A 16,227-nucleotide genomic window follows, 5' to 3' on the forward strand; every position below is an offset into this window, starting at 1 on the left:
TTTATGGATTATTTATATATTTTTTATTCTCTCCAATCATATTTCTGCTTCGAAGTGTTGCCATGCTCACATCGTCCAAGACCTTCAAAATCTCGAGTGCCGGCGTCGACCTCTCACGCCCACCCACAAACACATTTCATTAGTTCTTGGAGAATGGGAAATTCCAAAAATAATGAAACCTTTCTTTTTATCCATTTTATTATTAGACTAATATTTTTCAGGTAAAGTAGGCAAGCTCGAGATGTACGTCAGCAATTCTTGCCGCCGAAAGATGACGTCATTAGGAAAAACGGAGTCCAATTCATTTGTACCGGCGCTAACGATGACATCATCCAACAAAGGTCAAGGAAAGGTGACATAAAGGTAAGTAAACTTGACTTTCCAAAGAGTTATTTTGGATATTTTACCGTGATTACAGTAGGTTGGCTGTGAATTGGTTATTTCAGCGTGATGTGTCGCTTGTTAAGAATCGTTTATTTTGCCATGAGTCATACAATGGCGGTTGTCGCCATTAGCAGTCTAGCAATCACCTTTAAGTGGGTTTATCAGGGACATTCATCCGTTTCTGGGCTGCTTTGAAGATTCGCGTACCTCCATGCCGGTAGTACAATTTTTTTGCGTCTTTTCAAAAGCAGAATTTGCGTCTTCTACCTCTTTAAATGTGGAAAATTCATCACGAACGCCGAGCGAATTCGACTCCAATCACAGCTTTGCTAATGGTGTGCAATTACTCCAGAGTGTAAGCGGCAGAGGCCCAAGTTCAGACAGTAGTGAGGACAAGCGATTAGCGAAATAAAGTGATGGAAAAGCCTTCAAAGAAAAATACATGGCAGAAAATGTATCCCATTTAATGTGTGAAACCAAATTGCTTTATTTTGTCCCTTGCACATGAGCCACAATTCACAACCAAAAAAAAAACAGACTAGGACAAATCCATTTTTTATTGTATGAACAAATTCTTGACATGTTTTTCATGCAAAGCAGAATGAAAGGAGGCCTTGTAACTCTATACAGTACAAATGTGCACTGTATATCACCTCAGTCATATCATGCACTCTTTGTAAAATTCGGCATTTACACATTTTTATGATGTGGCATCACATGCTCTCTGACACTTTCCAAGAGAAGCAAAATTGTTAGCGTTGCCCTGGCAGCTTCCAAACCAAAACCCTTTACATTCGCCGATGCTTGCGTTGAAATATAATCGTCTTTTCCAGATATCGCAGGGGCCCTCATCACGCGGCAGGGAGCGTATGGTCTGTGGAGCAGGAGGGGCTGGATCTACCCAGTGCTGCGAAGGACAAGGTAAATAAATTATGAATCACATCTGCAGTGGGAGATTAATTTAAGTGGAAATAAATCCAGTTCAAATATGCATCATATTGCTCAACAGATGAGCACAATACGATAAACAAAACTGTGAGGCCCGTTTTCATGGTGAATCCTCAAAATGAAAAAAAAAAATACTGTTGTCATTCTTCACTCACGTTAAAAGGTAAACACAAAAGAGCTTTCTGATTTAGCCCGCATATGTCGAATCAGGCAAATTCCACTTTGTCAAAGTAAAGCCTCGGAGGTCATCAAAATGGCTACTTGAAAACAAAATGTCTGACTTCCTGTTTTATTTTGTTCATGGCTTCCTGAGACTCTTTGTGGCTCTTGTCATTATCGACCGAATGTCCAAGTTGATTTGATGAAATTAGTGTCAACGGCAAATTTGCTTTTGGCTTTCCGGGGGATGCCAGTGAGTGAATTTTGTGTGGTTAAGTTTGGGACACTTATTTTCATTTCTACCAGGATGCAAGCACTTGCAAAAATTGGGAAGGTTTTTGTTGTTGTTTGTTTTCAGGCATGATGAGACGCCCAAGATTTCAATTGACCAATTATTATCTTTTCTTAACAGAATATAAACGGAAGCATTCTTCATACCACTGTGGTACGGTATTCTGGACATCTGGCTCTCCCAAATCCGTTAGCGGCAGTGACCCCATCTAGAAAACATCCCTACCTAAGAATGGGAGGTAGGTTACCATTTAATTCCTAAAATAATCCCCGATAGAAACAATAATCAGGAGGATAAAAATTATCCTGCAACAACCATTTATTCGGATTGATCATTAAATCATCTGTCATTTATTTTGTCGATTAATAGATGAAATATTCCTTTCATGAACCCTGTAACTGTAGTAACTGTAACTGTAGTAACTGCTGTCCCTGAAAACTGCTGTCCCTGAAAAGCTGTTTTAGCTTCCAAAATAAGGTCAACTCAAATGATACTGTTCAATGTTTATTTGAATTAAAAAATAATAATTACTGAAAAGCAATAAAGAGAACAATTTGGTCTGATATAGTTACTAACACACAAATATGGAAGACGAAATGAGCAGTCGTTCATTTTATTGTTGCCCGAAATGGAAGTCATATGCTCATCATGCCATTTTGAGAGTTCCAAACAATAATCAACGCGCTTCAGCTGACACATTTAAATAATCAAACCACAGCCCCTCACTCTCCGCCCACAAAGCCCGACGTCACTTTGCGTCCTTCAAAACTCCTCGCCGAGCTTCTCCATGTCCTTCTCTCTGGCCTCGAAGGCACTCTTGCTGATGCAGAGGTCGTCCATGGCGTCCATGATCTCTTGCATATCCGTCGCCAGTTCTTTGTAGCTCTCCTTTAGCTCATCCTGCTGTTGCTTCAGCTCCATGGCGGCTTCGAGTAGCTCTCTGGCCTGGATGCTGCACTGGCTCCTCAGCTCCTCCACATCCGACAGCATGGTCTCCATGCTCCTCATCAGCTCGTTCAAACCCTCGGCCGTCACCTCGAGAGTCGCCGGGTTGTCGTCGACTTGGCTGTTGTCCGCCTCCAACGTCCACTCCAGGGACGTCCCCTCTGCCGATGTCCCCGCCACTGCTTCGGCTTCTGGCTTTGAGTTTTCGTCCATGGCTCCTGATGCTTGAGTTGAGTCGCTGGAAGACAAGTCGATAATTCAGCTAGTGGTTTATGTGCTGCCCAGCTGGCGCTGACTTTCAGCTCCTCGGGTGAGGCTGGAAAAAGGTGTGGAAATGTGGCAATGAGTCAATCATGCTGACTCGCTGTCCAGCAAACTGCTCCACTACCTCTGGTTCCCATTCAAACGGCTATACTTCGCGTGAATGGCATATTCATGTATTTAAAGTTGGACGATGGGGCCACCGGTCCTTGCGTTTCATGAGCTCTGCCTAGCAACAAGTGATGCAACGTCGCCATGGGAAAATTCTTCTTGGAAGGCCTCTTAGCTCTTTTCTGAACGATTCTTTGACTTGAATGCGTGTGCCGCTTTGACGGCATCAACGCTTATTTCCATAGATGGTTCGATCCAAATGTATGGCAGCAGAGCAACCGAGTGCCTCAGTGTCATGTGGACGTACAGTACATGCACTGTAAGTTGTGCAACGATCTGCTTTCTTTTTCCCTTTCACGGGGATGAAATAACTTAGGCTTGTGCATGGGTTCAAAAAAAAAAAAAAGAGAACACCGGTGCTGTTAATGTCAATTGAGATAAGGACCCTCACACCACTTCAAGTCTCTTATCAAGGCAAGACAACTTGCTCTGCGAGGGGATGAAAACCGCTGCCCTTTAAATACTGAGTTGTCAACAATAGCTACTCGAAAACCATATTTGCAATTCAAATAGTTTATTCATGTACTGTATATATATTTCGATACATATTTTTTCCTTTATCCACGCTGATGAATGAAATACGGTAGCAAAGTTTTTCCCGATGTCACAGCTCCATACAAATTGTACATGGCTTTGCATTACAATAAAAAAAAAAAGCGCAACAAGTGGAGTGATTTTAACTAATCAATGCAATGTGGCAGCAGCACCTCAAATACAACAAAAAAACTTGAAACATCAATAAGACGAATGAGCTAAAATAAGGGAAAGCCTTACTTGTTTCTCTGCTTGTTGTGTGTGAGTGTCCGCGATGTTACAGCATGTAGACCGAAGATAAATGGATCCTTTTTGGAACTCGCCCACTTCTTCAGAGACGCACACTCATGTAGGCACACGTATACACACAAAACTCCATTTAAAAACCACTGGCTTTGGTTCATGTTTTTTTTTTTTGGGCCGCGTTTGAATCAGATTTATTGCGGGAAAGAAAAAAGTTTGTCAACTAGCTTTACCTCCAAAAAAATGTATTTTGCGACTTTTGAGCTGTTTACTTCATTTTAAAAGAATATTGAAGTTAAAAAAAATTAAATACTGGAATATGGTTTTGCGAGGCTTAGTTGATGTTTTTGTTTGTGTAACAAAAGTGAGTTTGAGGGGATTTCTCGGATTTTCATCTTTTGCAAGCGTAGTTTGAACGTCACATTTTGGCCTCGAGCGGACATTTTGTAAGTCCCTCAAATTTTCTGACGAGGGCAGTGTTGCAATGTTGTTATTCAACTTGTTCAGAATTCAGCAGCCCGGATCATCACGAGAACCCCCTCCTTCCATCATATCACCCCCATCCTCCGACAGCTCCACTGGCTTCCTGTCAAACTTAGAATCAACTTCAAATTACTTCTCTATACATTCAAAGCCATCCATAACCTTGCGCCCCCCTATCTGTCAGATCTTCTTCAAATCTCCATTCCCTCTCGCTCACTCAGGTCCTCATCCTCCCTCCACCTTTTTCTACCCTCTGCCCGTCTCAGTACAATGGGGTGCAGAGCCTTCAGTCGCTCTGCCCCCAAACTCTGGAACTCACTTCCTCCCAACATTCGTAATATTGACTCTCTTTCCATGCTCAAAACCCACCTATTCAGACTTGCCTACCCGCCTTAAATCTTTCTTTCTTTGTCTATTATTTTATCTGTGTTTTACTATTGCTCTTGGTTGTACAGTGTCCTTGAGTGTTATGAAAGGCGCTTGCAAATGTGATGTATTATTATTATTATTATTATTCGGACTGCTCCATATACTGCATGTGTTTGACTCACAGATGAGGTCTGTAGAACTTGTGTGATTATTATTATTATTATTAATGTTCTTATTATTTTTCAACTTTCAGTTGAGTATTGTCATATATCTAAAAGGCTGCCCAACACATACGATCGTCTCAATACCAATTGTGTGTGTGTGTGTGGGGGGGGGGGGGTCGAAAGTATGGATGGTTTGCTATTCAGGGAGCCCAGCCAAGCGTGAGGCAGAGGAGAGAAAAGGACTATTGTTGCGGTCCATATGAGCGTCAGAGGTGCCTGGTGGAATAGATTCACACGTGGGGCTTTTTTTCTTTTTCTTGAAACCAAAAAAGAAAAAAGAAAAATGCACCTGCAACAACTGCCTGACCCCCACATCAGATGTGGACCATTTTAGATCTTGTCCTTGTTTTGCCGTCCACTTATCTCTGAGCGCTTTACTTTTGCTCATTTGTTTCCTCAGGAAAAAAAAACAACAACAACACATCTGGTACATCTGTTGAATATTTTCAGACATCCTGTTTCCTCTCTCCCTGATTTGCTCACGTTAATGAAAGCATACGAAAAGATCTGTGTCACTCTTAGAATGGGAAAGAATTAAATGCTGGTACTTTGCAGTGGTGGACGCTGACTAAGAAGGGTCCCATAGGACGTCTTTAGCCCCTAACGACCACTTAGGGACCCAACTAGGTGTGCCGATAAGATTTATGGCTCTCCTTCTGGCAATTGTTGTGAGTGCTTGCAACATGCAGTGAAATGTTCGAACGTAATGGCCAGACAGTAACTTTGAATCGGAAAGCACAAATGCTACGAGGAATGGTTTTCGCGAAAGGATGAAAAATGAGATTCAGGTCCGAAAATCCCCAAACGCCAGCCTCGCTAAATAAAACAGAGCTTGAAACTAAATTCCACGAGGGAGTATTTTCTTCAAAGGGGAGCTGTACACATCGTTCGCGGTTGAGTCTTTTACATCGGGATCACTTTCTTTCTTCTGGTAAATGGGAGGGATTCCGCATCTTGTCCCTCGGGGGGGGGGAGTACAAGTGCATGAATGGCTAAATTCCCCCAACAATGGGACCTCCCTCACTTTCAGAGAACCACAAAGTCCCTGAAAATCATTGAGAATTGACTGAGAAAAAAAAAATGAAATGCCGGGAATGTAGTGTAAAAGTGTTGGGAGATGCTAGCCCATCTAACGAGTATGTTTCGATACTTTAACATAAATAAAGACCATAAAACTGTCAAGCACATGCCAGGACTTGTCGGAACAGACGTACTGCTGCTCCTGCGAGGTGGAAGGATAAACAAGAGTACATACAGTATATTTGTGGAGAAATTACAAGGATGTCCTTTTAACCCTTTCGTGCACCCTGTAACCTGATAACATGAGAAGCTGTCCAGTATCGTAACCGTTGTCCCTCAAAGGCGTCGAGTGGAACACGCGGCCGCTATTGATCGCTTTACCTCGCTCATTTTTTTCCCCCCCGACGAATTGCTTAGCTTGGGAACGTTCGTGAAAGAAACGTAAACCGGAGCTTGAGCGGGGATGAGGGATGTTTCAAATAAGATGAGAACAGATGTGCGCGTCGCGTTGCTCGAACAGACCGAATCCATTGACGAAACAATCCATCAGGCTAGAATTAAAACGAGGAATGTTGACTCGGTTATTGTTGTCTCGTTCAATCCATTTTTCTCTTTCCCCTATTAATTAGAATTCCACATCAACTGATTTCATGCTGTCATGTTTCGCTTCCCTTCGGATAGTCCCTGCCCCTCTTCCAAAGACCTAATTTCATCCTTATTGAGGCTACGAAACAGGTTTTCAGGCACCGGGGGAAATCTGCTTTGCCTCCTCTCCCCTTCCAGCTCATTATCGTGTGAATTAATTGCATGCTAACTTTAGCGAAACGGCAGCCTACTTCCATCAGTCTCCTCACTCTAAAGTAGGGTAGTATAGTTTCAGATAAGATGAGGCTAAGACAAAAATGAATTAAAACTTAGCGCAGATAGAAGACATTAAACAGCCTACGCACATTTGAGCTAACTAAAACCATGTAAGTTAAGTTTTGCTTCAAAAACTACGTTCAAACAAATATAAGCTTAACATAACCGAAGCATATTTGACCTAAACTACACAAAAATAAACTTAGCTAAGCTACACTAAGCTTCTGAAAAGATCATTTGATTCAAACAAAACTAATATGAGCAATATTAAGCTAAATCATGATTGGCTAATTCAAGCTGAAATAAGCTAAGATGATTTCCCGAAACCAGGGGTGTCCAAACTTGGCCCTCGGGGGGCCGCTGTCAGCTAATCAGCAAGAAAACACGCTCGACTTGCCTGCCCTAAACTATAATAGGATAAGTGACTTTGGCTTGTTCCAGCGAAACTCAAGTCTTTTGAGGTCCAAACTTGGGCCATTCACAAGAAAAATGACTCAGTCATTTTATAACCGCAATGAATTGACATTTGTCAACTTGACATTTCCTTTATCAAATGGACACATTTGAATGTTTTAATAATCTGAAGAGGACGCACAGAGGAGAGGAAATAATTGCACATTCTGGAGGTCAAACTCATTAGCTCCTCCCCCTTTAGATCCAGGAAGCGTCTCATACAGCAGCCTCTGTGTTTCCTTTCCATACAATATCGTTTGTCCAGTAATTATCTCTTAAGACAGCCAACCTGTCCTCTGTAGTAAGCGCTGTCCCCGAAAGGGTTAACATGGCAGACGTTGCTCCATATTTAACATCAGAGTTGTCTGCCGAGCGTATAAACTGGAGAACAATGTAATCCCGATGCCTATCTGTTTGAAATTGCTGTCTGAATGTCTGTAGCGCCGCGCGCATGTAAACAAATGTACACATTACCCTGAGAGATTTTTTTTTTGACCTGCAGGCATTTTCTTCTTACTCGGTGACTCGAAATTAAAGATCCTTGTGGTTTAGTAATCATTGGTCTTGATGGTATTGCTGAAAAACAAAAACTCTCATCGCGGCTAAGAAATTTCTGGGGTACTCTTCTTAACCCAGCATGAAGCTCATAATTCACGTTGGCATTTTAAGACGGACTTAACCTGTAAATAGCATTGAAGGTTACCGAAGTGTTCGATTTGTGACCGGTAAAATTGATTTGTTGACACCTGGAGTGTAACGGTTAAGCAGATCTATGACCATAAATGTTTGACTTGAACTCCAAACTATTTGGACTCTGAGACTTGTCTGTTCACGTTGGACGGGGTGGGCGATTAAAACCAACTATAACGTCTTTCACTAGAAAGCGAGACACTGACACGACGAGAGGTCAGCAATGTTAATAGACAACGTCGGTATTGTTTGTCTGTTTGGCTGCTACCTGAGGCCAAATGCTTATCACCGCCAGGATTTTCGTGGTTTCAGTTGACAATGAAGTCATCTTGCGTTGGGAAAGCCGAGATTGTATGCAAAAAAAAGCCTTAAAGGCCGAGGCTGCTAAGTATACTGGGACCTATAAATCACATAGAAATGAACAACACGACCACAGTATGTGTAGCAGGGATTTCTCAGTGGAATAAGATTACATTTCGTGTGGGGAAAAAATAAAAATAAAAATAAAGGGCATGGCAAGATGAGGCTAGGATGTGACTAATAGACCTGTTTCTCCATTGCCTGGGGATCCTCGTTGTGACCCCATTTCCTTTCCCTTCCCCCAAGAAGTGGAAGACCTACTGTATGTCTTGGAGATTGGTTGGAAAATATAGACTGGGAGGTACAACTAGCCCAGAAATATGTAACTACTGCCAAAAACCAATTTAGCTTAGCTTAGCCGCTAACAGCTGGGGAGATGGCTAACCCGGCTTCCCCCAAACTTAATAAAATGTGCTTGCTGGTCAATACATATACTGTATTATTCATCGGTCGCCCCGACTGACGTGGGTATGATGCCGAGCTTAAAATTAAAATCAATAATTCACTGTGAACCAGATGGGCATGTGGCAGCTAATATGTGCGTTATTAAATCAAAGCTAATTTGCCTCTAAAGCTTTGCCAGATGAATACCATTTTTTTTTTTTTTTGCCCACATCACAGCATTTTTTTCTCCATGTTTTGAATCTTGTGAGAACATAACTGGAGACTCAACAACCTCTAGCAGTTACAGTGTAACTTTAAACCTGCAAAACAACAAACATCTCGCGTCAGATGTTAGACCTGTGAGATTTCCCATCGATACGCCGACAGGGAGAGACACTTTGTTGTTCATGTGGAACCAATACCACGTAAAATTATGAAATACTTTCTGTTGAGCTCACTTCAAACACTCTCTGGTCGCTAGCTTTGAAAGTAACATGATGAATGGTTGAGCTCGCAGCTGTCAAGCCGCTTTGGCTCTGTCTCCATGACGAACGTTTTTCATGCTGGATTTCATTTGGAAAGGGAACTCTCCAAATGTCGTTCTTGCTTTCGTGATGTATAACATTTCCGTCCCTTGAAGATAATCTCAAATCAGCCCCGGAATGATGCCTTATCATTCTCCACCAAGCTTTGCAGTCAACTTCATGACCGTACAGTATGCTTTTCTTGTATTTCTTTTGTGGAAAAAAAGAAATATAGCCATCAGCCATGAATCCGTCGATGTCCTTTGGGACACCCTGTATTGTCAAATATGACCACATAAATCAACAGGCTGTTCTCTAGAATTAAAAGAATGATCACGCAGTTTTAATTCTAATTCATGAGATAATAGTGCTTGTTATTCGGGTGTCTTTGAGATGACCTGATGATGGGATTTGGCCTTTAATGGGTTTGGAATTGGGACTGCTGTTGCTGAGAGAGGTGATATCCGCTTGTTTTACAAATCCTTACTCGAGGCAGGACGCCGAAGCCTCTCTACCCGCAGGAGGAGGGCACCGGGGTGGGGGTCGCGACCTTTCACCTTGGGCTGGTAGCCTTCCCTGCTGGCATGTCACATTAGGGCAGAGGCGTGACAGAACTGATCATGGGGGTGGGGGGGACACAAAGTGTGAAGGGCGACTGGATCTGAAACAAACTCAAACTTTTTTTTTGTTTCTTTGTATTTGGATATACGTAAAGTTTTTGTAATGCTATAATAAGGGGGAAAAATCTTGTATGGGGAATTAAAATAATTCTGGGGAAAAACTCAACACTTTTCACACAGTCTGAATTTTCTTTGTAATATTGTGACTTTATTTTCGTCATCTTACAATTTTTTTTTCCTGTTGCGTGTGCTAACTTGGTGGTAATTCTTTTATTACAGTGAGTCCAAATCGAATTAGCGGTCCTGCATGAGTGCTATAAGCTGCAGCCCATCCATCATCTCATGCTCCTTCCCGCTGCACAGTTGAGTGAGTTTTCCTGCTGGCCCACACAGGAAAGGGGAAATGATTGGTCCCGACACGGGCCGGCCGTCTCGCTTTTACGCTTGTACATTGATACTTGCGCCGTGATAAATCCTTCCAAGAAGGTATGTTGTTCACCTTTGGTGAATAGAGTGCCTGTGACGGATCAGCACTTGCGCCGGGCTGTCAAATCTTTTAAATGAAGTGCAACTGGGTGATGACGTGAACGTTTCTACGAGCCTGCAACATTTTTGTGATTAATCTACAATATTAGAGTATTTACGAGAACACAACAACCCCAGGACTCTTATTATGTTTGACTTTCGACTCCTATGCAGGCAGATTCAGTTCAGCGATGGTATGAATTTGCATTTCAGTGATGCTCTGTCTCTGTATGTACCCTTCCACAGTCTGCCGTTTGCTGAAGGTCAGTTGGGATAGACTTCAGCTCAACTGTGACCCAAGCAGGTTCAGCGGTCGAAAAAAAAATGGATGGGTGGTTTTACTTTAATAATCTTGCATTTTGCATGAAAATCCTGCTTAGTCCAAATAATTCTATTTGGTTGATTCGTTTTGTTGCCCCGATGGATAAGCACATGCTTTGCTCCTTCCTGCCGTAATTCAGACAAATTCAGTGTTTTTGTTTGGTGGCCAAAATTGATGGATATTGCCATGTGTTTCCCGTTGTAGTCAGGTGCGTATGTGTACGATTATATATTTTTTTCTGTGATAGGGGGGGTAATTGGTCTTTCTTCAGGTGCAGCCCACATTTCCAAGGGTGAGACTGGAAGCAGCAGACGGACGTGCTCAGACGTGCTCTGTACTGCAGTGATATTTTTATATACGATGCCAGACACTAGCCGTCAGCTAGCTTGGATGGCTTCTGGACTGCCTATTGGCCAGCGTTTTTTTCGCATAGCATTGATTTTTTTTCTTTTTTTGTTTTGTGCCATTTATATTACCCTGAGTTCGGCAAGTCTTTACAGAAGGCCCTGGTACCAAATGCCCGCAAATATCGGCGGTGCCACTGACCTGATTTGACCTGTCAATGTTAGACGTCAGTTGATGCATGCCTGTTGAAAACACACGCGCCCATACTATCTGATATTTGTTGACTGTGCCCCAGTGTGTCACAACAGATCTTGCGCATCTGCCGACAAATGGATGTCAGCGGGGAAGCACATTCCTGCCATCACACCTGCAAACTGTGAGCCAGGATTCCGCTTTACTCTCTGCTTCCAACCATCACTTACTATTAAGATTGGCTGCAGAAACACGTTTTTTTGTACTTATCAGCTTTGAGAGAACAGACGGGAGGGATAGGTTGGCCCCGTTTGGGTTCAGATGATGATCTTTGAAAGTATGTAAACATGCTTTTGAAAGAGGAACGTGCAATAGACTGGCAAGTTCCTTTTTATGGGCTCAAATGATTTGAGTTCCGCTCATGAAATTATCTTTATTGTTCTACATGATCTGAATTCTTGTAATTGCACAGAATCAACTGCTGTTAGTACTTGAAATGAATCCCAGTGCGTTATACCGGACATGGTTGGTGCATGCACATGGCCATCCTCTCCAGGCCCGATCGTCCCTGGAGGTTGTAACTGGGTAAACTGACGGCTAAGGAACAGAAATAGCGACTAGAAGCAGGCCAGTTGCAGGGAGTGTGTGAAGCACTGCCACTGTGATGTAAAGCATGGAGATGCTTGTCAACCTCTCGGAGATAACGGTAATACAGGGGAACCTTGGTTTTCATCATCAATCCGTTCCAAAAAGTTGGATTAAAAACGAATCCTATGAGAACTGAAGCAATATTTCCCATAGGAAATATTGTAAATCCAATTCATTCGTCCCAAACCTTTTTTTTTAAATCAGGGACGGTGAGCTTTCGAACGAATCCCTGTCATAAACAAAATCACAGAACGAACATTTCGACTTTGCAGTTTCCTCAAACTTGGATCGAAGTGGATATTGTACAGCATCAAATGAGTTTGACTTTCAAGCTTCCTCTAAATTATGAAGTTATCAGACAGCTAAATAAAACCCAAAGCAGACAAATGGAGTTAATTCTTTGAATTGGACTGGTGTTCCACATAACTTCTATGCTAATGCAAAGGCAACTCGCACTTGAAACCCCCCCCCCCCCCCCCAACCCCCAACCCCCGCTTGCTCCCTACTGCACCCTCCCCAAGACCTCATATATGCCGTTTCCTCTCTCGTATTATGTCTACAGTTTCCATGAATACGGCAGTCTATTCCCGGCTCCACATTCATTTGAATGTACGGAGGGTCATTACGACCATAATGACCAGTATAAAAAAAGCAGTGGCAAGCAAGTTGGCAAACATTTCAACGTTATTTAGCTTCTCTATTAAATTAGAGAGCAGGCAGACTATATGATCCGAAGGAGCTCAAATAAATGTTTTTGAGGCTCGGGTGGCAAACGTTTACTTTTTTTGCTGCTTTTCTCCTTGCAGCTGGCTGTGTGGGCAGCGCAGCTGTGTTTGAACGTTGGCACTTATGCCGTTGAAGTACTACGCGTGGCCCACTGCATACAGTATGCATGTTGTCCATACGAAAGGGTGCTCCACAAATGGCTCCTTTTCATTACAGCATCAAACTGCAAAATACATTTTTAGGTGGCCTCGATTGATAAATCCCCTTTTTATTGGTATTCTCTAACTAACTTCATAAATATTCTCTTTTCAGTCTTCCTTTAAGGATTTCACCGAAGCTTGCTTTCAGCGAGTCAGCCTAAAACGTGTTGGGTGCCCCCTGTGAAGACAGGTCAGCTTTGGGCTTTGTGGTCTTGTCAGTGTGTTGCGTGGCTTGGCCAGGGGCGGTGGCCTCACCCTAACAACAAACATAAAAGTAATTTATCTCCCCTGCCATAGAAAAGAGAGAAGCCCCCCTCCCTCACCCCTTCCGCCAGCTTCCCTTAACCACCCCACCACCAACTCCCCTTTATCCAAGTCTCCCACACAGCAGCTGTTCCTCTCACTTTCCGCACTCCCTCCATCCCTCCCTGTCCAGCACCAGCCGCACTAAGATGCCTTTGTTTTATTGTTTGGCAGCGTTTTGGCAGCCCCCCGCCCCTTCCCTCGTCTGGAACAGGACAGGGGTCCGACTCCCTCAGAGCATGGATGCTCGGTTCTAAGTGTCGAATTAGGAACAGCGGTTGGCTTCTAAATAAGCTTTTTGTAAGGCGTTACTTATCACCCATATCACTTTGGCTTGTTCGACAGTCCTAAAATTTAATCATTGCTGAGTTTTTTTTATTTTCTTTACATATCAGCTCCAGTGAATATTTTTATTTATGATTTCCTTGCCTAAAAAAACCCTAAATACTACCAAAAATATGAAGTCGACTGCACCTCTGAGATCTGTTACCTTGGAGCCAATTTGTCTCGACACTAAAAGCAAAATTTCAAATTTGTATTGCCAGATTTGTTGTTGTTTTGTTTCCCCCAAAGAATGCGCATTTCAGCCCATATTTTTGGCTCTATAGTTACGCAATTGAAGCAGTGGGCTGCTGTATAAAACAATAAATAGCACGCCGGTTTCCTGCACCTCCTTTTACGCTTTCCCAACTCTGCAAAGTCAACGTCTCATCTGTGGACATGTTGGGACGATAACAATCAGAGCTGTTTACCCTTCAGGGCCACTTTTCCTCATCGGAAATAACTCGGAGTAAATGGACAGAAAGAAGAGAGACAGCACAAACCGAAATAGAGATAACCACTTCATGGGGATTTTGGCGCCGTATAAATAAAAGGCTATTTTTGTTTTTGGAATGTTTCTGTTATTTCCACAGCATTGCTCTGTGTGACTTTGAGTTGGCGTGACTGACACAGGTGGCAAAGATACCCACACTTTGTACTCGAGTGGAATTGCAAATGATTAAAATGATCAGATATTTTAATATTTTATATTTTAAAGTTGTTAAATAGCTGTTTTAGCCCCAGAAATACAAGCTTTGTTTTTTACGGTGCATAAAACCTGCGCGGCGCGTGGTGCATCTCTGCACTGAGGTTGGTGAGACCAAGTAATGGTATTTTTGCAGATAATTGCTGGCCAGCCGATCAACAGGAGGGAGTGCTGCGCCGCTGTGGGAGTAATCACAGGTTCACGTGGCTCCGTGTCATGCCTGTCCATTTTTTTTTCTGCCGCGGTTGGTTTCAAAATTCGGGGATGAAAGTAAAAAAGCAAAAGCACAGAAAACTAAATCTATTTCAGTTCAGTTCCTTCCGACCATTGCTAACAATGCTCTTCCTCTTGTTATTAGATTTTGGGGCATGATGGTGAAAGGCTTGTCAAGTGGCTGTTTAACTGACTTCTTTTTGTATTGAAACTCACATGAAATAGGTATGTAACGGACTGTCATTACCAACAGTCAGCAAAATGCCAGAACGTGCCAGCACCCCCAATATGCGTGCGTGTGTGTGAGGGGGGGGGGCGTGTCACCTAGAAAGAATGTCTAACAGGTGGTATTAGCTATTGGAGTTTGCCACTCAGAGGTTGAACAAAAGCTGTAGATATTTTAGAATGCCGGCTTGTGTCTGGCTCCTGTCGTACTCTTTGTGTGTGTGCTATGTGCGTGCGTCTGTCAGTGTGTGGTCAGCTCCGGACCGGCCATTGTGCCCTTGGCCCTCAACAGATGTGGTCTGAACAATGAGCTGGGTAAATAAAAGGAAGTGGTTTATAAATAGCCCCCCCCCCCATGGCCGCATGAGTGTAGTTCAACTGCAGTGTGTGTGTGTGTGTGTGTTCCTGTAATGCATGGATTGTACTGTAGAAAGCTGCAGTGTTTTGAGATACCACAGGTACAGTGCAATTCATATTTAAAAAAATATATAAAATATAGTAGTTGAGTATTTTTAGGTACTTCCATCTTTCTCTTCTGCTGCTGCTTTGCTCAGCCTGTCTGAGCAGTGAAGCTTGATGTCTCAAATTCAATCATTACAAAAACCAACAACAACAACAACAACAACACAGGGGAACAATTGTGCGATTGAAGGCACGACTTTCCCTATCCTGCCATACACATTCCTGGAGCCAGGCCAAGTGGACTAATGTACATCTTTCTCGAGTAAAGCTGTTGACCTGCGCTCACAATTGCGCATGCCGCCGGAAAGCGCACAAAGTGCTGCTTCTCCTTTCTTGACTGATGGGTCACATTTCAAGATGTGATCTCTCTCAGGCGGGCGTCCCAGATTGCGGGTTCTGTTACAGCTCCACGGGGACGTGTGACCACATACAGTGTGTGTGTGTCTCGCAGGATGGGGGTCCGTGGGTGTTGTCAGTGTGGCCGCCTATGGCATATATTCACAGCACACTTCATCTGAAATCCAATCCGCTTTGTGAAGTGAGCAGTTAACTTAAAGACCGATAACGGACCGTATTTCCCCCCCAAACAAACTGGTGTGTGTGCGTATGAGCCCTAAAGTTCTGAACTGCAGCATATGTATGTAAAAAGAACAACCAGTTATGATCACCATCAATAATATCGTGAACACGGCCAGATTGACATTTGCGTTTGTCACCCGGGAGATTAGCGTCCCATTTGTGTCTGTAGGGCGTCAAAGTTGCTGTGTTAGCGCGTCTGCGGGCGCGGCTTTATGCCCCCCCCCCCGCCATCTTTTGGGTCACATGTGGGATGAGTTAGGACGTGTTGCTCAACGTGTGAATGCATCTGAAACACAGTGATGGAAAAAAAAAAAGACTTTTTTATTTATTTTGAATATTAATTATTGTTAAGGTTTTAAATCTTGCATAATTTCTGATCATTTTAATATTGCTGCCGATAAGTTTAATCAATTTTTGATGTACAGTAAGCAAGTGGCATATTAGTGGAAAATATAAGGTTCAGGTCAATTCGTAAAAGTTCGTAAATAGGCTCGTTCATCACTCGAGGTTCCACTGTACTTTTTAACATGTTTTT

The 16,227-nt window shown here is 42.9% G+C and overlaps 1 protein-coding gene across 1 annotated transcript; it reads right to left on the bottom strand.

Annotated features, from left to right (window-relative positions):
- Positions 1-2,380: 2,380 nt before the first annotated feature.
- LOC147187750 (uncharacterized) lies at positions 2,381-3,996 on the bottom strand. The gene is made up of 2 exons (XM_086100566.1): positions 3,935-3,996; positions 2,381-2,966 (listed from the first exon to the last, which is right to left on the bottom strand). Exon 2 carries the CDS (start codon positions 2,939-2,941, stop codon positions 2,546-2,548), a length of 396 nt encoding a protein of 131 aa, XP_085956692.1. The 5' UTR covers positions 2,942-2,966; positions 3,935-3,996; the 3' UTR covers positions 2,381-2,545.
- Positions 3,997-16,227: the final 12,231 nt, after the last annotated feature.

This window comes from Hippocampus guttulatus, chromosome 20 (genome assembly GCF_054856545.1).
Source record: "Hippocampus guttulatus isolate MCC_2025c chromosome 20, RoL_Hgut_1.0, whole genome shotgun sequence".
Lineage (NCBI taxonomy): Eukaryota > Metazoa > Chordata > Actinopteri > Syngnathiformes > Syngnathidae > Hippocampus > Hippocampus guttulatus.